The 9,363-nt window shown below is 32.6% G+C and overlaps 1 protein-coding gene across 1 annotated transcript; it reads right to left on the reverse strand.

Annotated features, from left to right (window-relative positions):
- Window positions 1-315: 315 nt before the first annotated feature.
- Window positions 316-9,000, reverse strand: LOC128224594 (calcium channel flower-like). Its single transcript, XM_052934510.1, has 5 exons — window positions 8,841-9,000; window positions 6,844-6,916; window positions 5,525-5,650; window positions 5,037-5,144; window positions 316-4,564 (listed from the first exon to the last, which is right to left on the reverse strand). The coding sequence occupies exons 1-5, from the start codon at window positions 8,935-8,937 to the stop codon at window positions 4,450-4,452; spliced, it is 519 nt and encodes a 172-aa protein (XP_052790470.1). The 5' UTR covers window positions 8,938-9,000; the 3' UTR covers window positions 316-4,449.
- Window positions 9,001-9,363: the final 363 nt, after the last annotated feature.

Raw genomic sequence — 9,363 nt, forward strand, 5'->3', positions numbered from 1 at the left:
ACCAGACTGGTTAGTCTTGACTAAGGGAAATAACTCAAAGACAATAAGGGACTGGTACAGCAATTTCGCTTGCTGCTTGCATTTGTAACAAGGCATGCAACCTGTTGACTAGTTTCAATTTTTGTTAATAGTTTTAGCAGTTCCTGAATTGTAAACATCAGATAAGTGTTTTTAATGATGGTAACAACAACTACAGCAAATGACCACAAGGCTATAACAAAAAAGTCCCAATATGGAAGTATATTGTAACTGTACATTGTACTATATTTATATACTGAACATTTGGGGTTTACATAAATTCAAACACTTATGGAATATGTTTTTTCTTTTATTGCACATAATATTCCATTTTAAAAAGCAGAACATAAATTTAAATAGTAATTCCCGCACAATAACATATGGAGTCAACAAACACAACAAAATATGGCATGTTACAAACACAAACCCATTTTAACTTATAATTCTCACTTGTAATACTTATACATGTAGGTAAAGTGAGCTTAACACATGAAAATAATTTATTATTTACCACTTGTTAACTGAAGCCCTGATTTATCATGAAAAATTTCTATAACGAGATTCTATCCAGCATGACTTGTAAGAGAAATAAATCTGAAAGATACTGTTTTCAATCTTTGTTAAGGTGAAGATTTCTTGGGACTAACCATTTCTTTAGACATGTTCATGGGTATATCCAAACCATCCATAAAAAAACAATAATGAAAAATGGTGTTGGGCCAGTGCCCTATGACTTGTGAAAATAGCAACAAAATGCCTTAAAACATACACAGGTATCTGTACTAGTTGACTTGTTAAGAGTTGATAAAATAAGAAGAAAAAAAGAAACACTGTAATCTAAAATTTACATCTATAAGAAAAAAAGGAATTTGCAGACCGCATGTTAAGAGAGAAATTCTCCAAGTTGGCTGTATTGCCGGTTTGGAGCACCCATCATTTTTCTACTTATGTCCACCAAGAATTTGACCTAAGACCACTGACCCCACACTCAATAGGAGTCATCTATTGACCATGAAAATTGTGCATACCAAGTGTTGTGCTCTCCTCTAGTCATTAGTTACTGGTTTATCAAATATTAGACAAACATGCCGTGGACAACATGGATGACACCAGACAAAGCAATATGCCACGCTTCGAATGAGAAAATCTACAAAGAGTAGCACGGATCTATGAAACTAAATGGGCAACACCCTGAATTTTTATTACTTTGAAATTGACTAAATATCAATCAAAAAGCAGAAATACACATGACATACCTAGAAAAAGTACCCTACGTTTAAAAATTTGTGTTTTGCACTATAACATACACACATGACTAGCTATCGTTATGGCTAAGCGTACATGGATTTCATTAAATATGATGGAAATGTTACTACTGAGTCACGTTAATATGATTTTTTCTTATATTTAATCTTAAGATAAGCAACTATCAGAAAACATCCATAACTATACATGTTATACATAAACACTGGCCATCATACAATATATTCTATATTTGTTACCTACATAATAGGGTTGACATAATTCACTGTTTGAAATATACTGAATTCCAACAAACATGCCGTTTACTTTTTTACAAATATTTAAAGTATAGGGAATAAACCAAATTACAACAGATTAAACACTGAAACAATACATGTACCATTTTTTAACAATATCATAAACGCCATTTTACTCCCCAAAGATGATTCAATTATTGCCTGGATACTATATATTGTATATTAACTGGATTTGTTTTAGTTTCCCATTTACCCTGTGTACTAGAAAAGATAGTTCATTTGATTTCCTCACTATTTCTCTCCAGTTGGGTATTATCTATCAAACCCTATTATCTACGGTCAAATTTGGTTATATTGAGCTAATATTTGAAGAAATGCAATTGAGAAAAAACAATTTATAACAGAAATTTATAAATAATGACAACAGCATAAAATCTTTACCTCAACAAAACTATCAAATAAATTACAAACTTAAAAAGCATAACAGTAGTTACATATATAAAACATGCTTGATTATAATGTATTTTATGTAAAAGGTGACGCAATTTTCAGAGTACATAAACATTGTATTAATATCTGACTAACAACCATTAATAACACAGAGTAGATTTTTATGTATACACATTTTCAAAACACTTTTTGGTTGCTCACAAACCAAAACTTCACTCATGACAACTTTGTCTTTAACAGTTTTGTTAAAAGATATATATGATTGTTGCTGATTTTGCAGGTCAATTATCTTCAGATGTATGATAAGTGCGGTATAATACATCAGTTTCCCTTTAATTGTTAAAATTATATTTAGATGTTAATCTTAGAAGATAAACATTTAAAGGGAAAAAAACGAATAGTTTTATCACAGTGGCCTTATTCAAACACATATCCATGGCCTCACTTCAAAATGCCAAAGCTGCATTTTTTCTGTTTCGGAATTTTTATATCACTAAATCATAAAGGCGAGCCGCATTTAACAGCAAAACGCTGAGTAGATAGTCCAATGAGAAAAAGGTGATGTATCATGTGACCAAAATGTCACGCAATAATTGGACATCTCAAAGAGAAGCAAAAATCCCGAACCATCAGAAATTGAACCTACAAAAGATTGTAACTTCGGCATTTTGTTAAAAAAAATTAAAAACTAAAAACGTTGCTACTGAAAACATGGGGTTTTGTAGCTTTGACATTTGGAAGTGAGGCCATCAATATATTTTGACACTGAATAAAAGTTCTTCTACATAGTAAAAATCACAAAAAAAGAATTTAAAACAACTAAAAGAGGACCCTTATAAACTTGAGATCGAATAGATTGTGAAAAGGATAAAGGTTAAAAACAAAAATGATGATTAATATATAAATGCTTTTTATGGTCTACCAGACTGAATTGTTAAGGAGAACAAATTTTTTTTTAAAGCTACTTAATGTTTGGCGCAGAATGTCTCTTTGCCGAGCCCATGGGCGAACCGAGGATTGACCCAATTAAAAAATGATTACCAGATGAAGCTTTGGCATCATTTTTAAAGATAGAATGTGAATCCATAGAGTAATTCCATTGGCGGAGAGCCGGAGACATCAGCTTAAACTATCAAGTCTTATTACATAGATCTGAGGTTGAATATTGAAAAACATTTTAAATGGGAGACAAAATCAGATATGAAACCATATATTGTAATTAGCGCTTTATATTGCAACTCTAATTGACATGAAAATGACTGAGAACAATTGGAGTGAACATGTTTTCACAGAAAATGTGCATATCTAAAGCATCTTTCATTAAAGAAATATAAACCACATATAAGTTAAAGATTTACATTTCCACTCTAATGAAGGCAAAACAAAAATGCTCATTTCCTACAAAAATATTTCCGAATTTTGGAATACACATATTGTCAATGTTAAAACTATGGAAAATACCATCAATTAGCATAAACATAACTGACATCACTTCCATCCTTGGCATTTATCACATTTGTTACCTGTAAAAGTACAGTAGTCAAATAGGAAAGCTCGGCATCAAGTCAACCCTTGGTCCAAACCATTCTTTTAAGTCACAACATATTTTTATAGCTGAATGAGCCCTGCATCTGACAAATCACACCATGCCAAAGTGATTTTAGGTTCAGCGGCATCAGGCAGGCAGAAAGAAAAGAAGAAAATATTCACAAAAATCTTAACAAAGTTATGAAACATTGTTTCTAGACCTCAATGTATAAAATAATCATGACCAGAGTCAAGAAAATTTTGCAATAGAGAATAACACATTTTTTCTACAGCATTTGTTATTGTCCTGCCTGAAAGACAGATTTTTTCAGGCAGGTTTTAAAATTGGAGCAGGACGCTAAACACAGAATCAATTTGGTATGGCCTTGGCTATTGTCTAACATTGTAAACACAAAAAATACATGGAATGCATTAAGAAGATAGGACCTACTGATAATTCTAACCAATCAACCCAGTTTTATAAAAAAAAATCAATAGAAAATAATTTAAATTATGTTTTTATTGTTATCCGTTATGCGATTCTGTACACATTGAAAAGCAGCACCATAATAGCTACTGTAGTCACTGAAGCATTCTTGAACCATGGTAAACTCAACCTAACTCATGCACCTGCACTTATGGAATATATTTAAAAAATAACAATAATTCTTTTAACATATACATTAACGCTATTTATTTGAACTTTTCTTACTTCCTACTTTTCCTGTTTCAAAGCTTTCAATGGTTATTTGAACTTTCTTGATTTAAGGCCTGATTTAATTAGTACAAAACCATAAACATGGTGTCTTGGATCAGATGTTAAGATCTAATAACTGATAAAGAATATGTTCCACTAACATTCAGTTCAATATTTAGCATAACACCTTTACAATAAATATTTTAAAATATGACTGATTCCTTAAAACTGGGCCTTGTACATGACACCACATCAAAATCACTTGGCTGGAGAGTCTGGTACATGTAATCCAACTTGTTCATGTTCTATGAGTCCAGCATTCATTTCGACATCACTGCCAGTAGCTTTAGCCAACATTTCTTCTCTACTCGCCCTAAAAATTTCAATAATCATTATTTAGCTCATACTGTTATAACAAGAGTGCCAACTGTCACAAAATACTCCCATCCTTATTTTAGGACACAAAGTTTGGTGATAAATGGTTGCAAATTAAGCTAAATATAGACAGCTGACAATGTTAGTTCAGTTTTTGGGAATTTCTATAACTTGTGAGATATCATGCTCATACATGTTTTGACTAGATTTGGTCATGATTGGACAAAGGATTCTAAAAATATTGAACAGACAAGATTTCTATAATTAAAGGGGGTTTTCTATTTAGAGATCCAAGCAATAAAGCTGGTTATCAAACTTGTCAGAGATTCGGTCCAGCTCTACATTGGATTGCAACTCAAAAACTGGAGCAAGTTCTGCATTAGCTGAGCAACACACTCGAAAGCATGCTACTCCTCAAGTCAATTCATTCTGCTTTACTTTAGACTTTCATAAAGGAATTGTTTGCTCACTTCTTGCCCAGGGCCATCATCCCGTACAAAACTCCGGTTCCAAACACCAGGGCACAGCCAAGCACAGTGGTTGTTGAAAAACACAGAAGGATTGGTACAATTCCTGACCTGAAATTGGGAAGAAAAATTATGATCTTCTATTGTATACATTAAAATTTTATAACAAGCGTCGCAGAGTGGGAACCAACACCAGTTTATCAGTATAACAAAAGGCGTTACTGAACAAATATCAACGCACGAGTAAAAGGGCCTTGCTACAAATGTGCTTATTGTCTCTTGTAACACATTACAATGTATACCAAGTTTCATTTGAATATCTTTAATGGTTTTGAGTTGGGGCCAAGATAAAAGCTTTGCACACTTATGTGGAAAAGGCCACTGCCTAGAACTAAACAAATGCTATGACAAGAGAAATTTGAGTTCTAATGTAGAGTTGTAAACCAAATAAGGGTGAGCCCTGTAACTGAAGTTCCCACACTAAGTCTTACCCCACATATAAAGCACCCTTCTGCCAGTAAGGTCGGTTTTCAGAAAACTTGCCAATCTTGTCTATAAAATCTAGGAAGGGACAACAGCACGGTGCCTCCAGCACTACGACCATAAACCCTACCAATCTGAAATGCATAGAAAAAGTTTGTAAGGGAAGACAACTGAGGTCATGAATACTTGAAAGCCAATGTAAACCTTAATTGTAAAGCATGTATGTATATATACATACCGGGTATTATTATTGTATAGTATATTTGTTTTAAATACATATTATTATTGTATAGTATATTTGTTTTAAATATATATTATTATTGCATAGTATATTTGTTTTAAATACTGCCTGTAATCATTATTATTTTTTTCCCGCTTTTGTTTACAGATACCTAAAAGAATGTCAAAATAAAGAAGACGCATTTCAAACAGGATTATTAACTTTCAACTCTTCTTTTAAATACAATAACTTTGAAAATGTAATACATCAACGTTTCTAAAATATAATGTAGCATTCACTTGTATGTGGGATTTTTTGAGCTCCCCAACATACATGTAAACAAATTTTTTATTATATACTTATTATAAATCAACATGCAATACATATTTCAAAATATGGTACCGGTAGTCTTTATTCCAGTCCAGTGCAATACAACTATATTCCAGTCTGCTGACTTCAATTCAGAGCAAGCATCATTGTGCAATGTTAAAATGACATCATACAACAACAAAGATCGTCCTTAAAATGACATTTATGATGAAATCAGTAATGTCATGTGTACCAGTATAATAAAAGGGTAACTAGTACTGCATTTGATCCAAGAGGTTGTTTTTGATTTGAGTGGATTTTAACAGATTTCAAATTAAAATCTGTATCAGAAAAAAATGCACTTGCCTCGAATACAATTTCGAACATCAAAATGCAATACTTATAACCCGATTTAATAGTCCCCTCTGGTAAAACGGATAGGGGACTGAAAATGGATATAATGAATTCCTAACAATTAAAAAAATAATCAGAATTTTATGATCTGAATGTAACAAAGTTAAAGTTACAAATGATTTTCAAATGTATTTTTCATGACTATAATGTCTTTGCAAGTATCAAGCTAGAGAAGACTTGTGAGTATTTAGTCTCCCATAACATTAAGCTGTCACACTTTTTTCCTTTTCAATCTAGGAGAAGAATTTTTCTACATGTATATAATAATGTGAATATAATAATAATGTGATAATGAGCTGTTTATGCTTAAGTCAAAAATAAACATTCTGTTCTGTATAACTTTATATACTTTGACAAATATAAAAGGGAAAACTATTGCCTTACAGTTCTAGGATTCCAGCCACAAGACAGAGTGGGGTAAATGTGAGACATCTCATGATTCCCATTACCATGGCCACTGAAAGCATGAAAAAATGACAGAACTTAATTATAAAATTAAGTTTTAAAAATACAACAAAAAATATACATAGAATCTACATCTCTGGCACACCCAGAGGTTCAAACATGTCTGATTAAGCATACAAAAAATAATAAACACATTTTCCTGAGATATACCACAGTATCATGTAAATCATGATATAGCACTAAAAACCTATTCCATTTATTGCGAAGGCATTAAAAAAAGAATGTGTTGTAGTGTGCCTGGATAGAAACTAGCTGCCTTATAAGCTAAGTCAGTAGAGTCCTGTGCTAGCGGTCATAAGTTGAAGCCCCATATGATAACTTATCTGCTACCAAAAAGTGCACGCTCAATTTACACTTAAGCTAATACGCATATAGAAAAGATTCGCCTAAAATGAAAAAAGGATAATTAAAATTCAGTAAAGGTCAGACATTAACCCGTGTATAAATTCTCCATCGCTAGAAACTTTGATTGTGATGTCAACACAAGGATTCTGGATACCACGCCATAGGACGTAAAAGCAACCAACATACCCAAGACCTTATTGAGGAATAGGTACCCCCCTCCCTTAAATCAGAACTCCTCAGCCATTTTCCATCAAAATCAACCTCGAATACATGTACGCTGGTACATTGGTAGAAGTTCGCAAAATTAATAATATTAATTTTAATTAAAGTGTTTAACATGTAATTTGTAATACCAAGTTCAAATTGTATTTTAATAATGCATAAATAATAAATAAATAATAATCCTATGTTAAAGTCCTTAGGTTTAAATGCTTCATTAGAATTACTACCTGATTTACTTGCGGCGTAGCTAAATGTACATAATTCTTAAATTGTTAAATGTCTATATACATAAGAGGTTGTTTTGGATGGTAAATGGTAGTGGAGTTCCAGAAATAAACTGGAAGTCACCCGGCCGCAAAGGATTATGGTCTATTGGAAAGAATTGCCCTTCCATATGATTCTTGCTGGCCATCTGGTTAGTCCAAATAATTGTACGTTGGCGGATTTTTTTTAGATTTTTGATATGGCAAATCCTTCACACGTGTACAAATTGTTTAGTATCAAAAGTGGGTAGTTGTTCCGATCAGGATTCCGGGTTAAAGCATATAGAGTCTATAAAATATCATAAAAACAAGAAATATTACCAGATAATGTTATTTTATATTAGTTCCGTACACACAAAAAAAATATCCAACTTATAATTATGAGTTTGACGGCTTTTTTTTTCATTTCATTCTGTCAAAACAGAACGATATATACATGAAGGGCACCTGCAAGGCTTCAGGGCACAGTTTTAAATCGCTCGGAACATTTCGGCCATGGCCGAGTTGTTACGATTGTATAACGAGGTCTATCTCGAAGCTTTGTCGGAGGAGGCCGAGTTATTACGATTGTATCGAGTTGTTCCCCTTCACATAATTGTTTTCTGTGTCAGTCAACTTTCGTTTTATTCGAAAGGTAAACAACTAGTTTTAATGCATTAAATGCTTGTTTAGTGCAAAATAACATTTCACTTACATGGTAAAATATGAATATAACTCTTTATGATCAATTTCAACCATAAAATACTTCACTTAAAACAATTTCAATATTTTTAAAACACCCCCGTTTTTTGCACATTCCCGTTTAGACGTTAGGGATTGGAAGAATCCCGTATAACACGTCTATTATTTTAGACTAGCCATCTGGTATATATGCAATATATGTCCTGATAATACTACTACAGCTGATTTTATACAGTCTGATTCAAAACCATTGTTTAAAAACAGTGAAATCAATAAGATTCACAGAAACACAATTCATTTTTCGGAATACCATATATTAAGCAGGCGAATGCATACCATATTTGAATGTTCAAAGCGAAAAAAATTGTCAGGTCGCGAAATTATATGTCTTGAATTAATTCTTACCGAGACCTCCTATAGTTCCCAGTCCCCTGGCGAGGAGTTTGAACCACCATGACACCTGGTCGTCTTGTGCTGTATTCTGCTGATTTGATGCCTGCATTTCTTTCAGAAAATTGATATTAAACTAAAAATTACTCATATTCTCGTGAAAATGAGACGTGGATGTTTATCTGCCTCGTTTTGGAATTTGACAGTTTTGCGGGAAAAGAGAATTAACTCAAATAAGGTTAACATGAACTAATTTTTGCATTATTCTTTACAACCTCACAGTTACCACCAATGATAAATATTGGGTTATTACCCAGCTGCCCGGAGTTTGATTTTAGTCCCACACACTTATGTTTGACGGGCAATATTACTCGAATCAAAGACTATTAAAAAGTAATGGTTAATTCTATTTCTGGTTTTGCAATGCCATATATTTATTCTTAAAACGTTGTACATGTTAGTGTCAGCTGTATATATTTACACCTCAACTTCCATTCCTTAAATGAACTGCCTTTCGGCAATTGCGTTCATCAATCGA

The sequence above is a fragment of the Mya arenaria genome, chromosome 17 (assembly GCF_026914265.1).
Source record: "Mya arenaria isolate MELC-2E11 chromosome 17, ASM2691426v1".
In the NCBI taxonomy this organism is placed as follows: Eukaryota; Metazoa; Mollusca; class Bivalvia; order Myida; family Myidae; genus Mya; species Mya arenaria.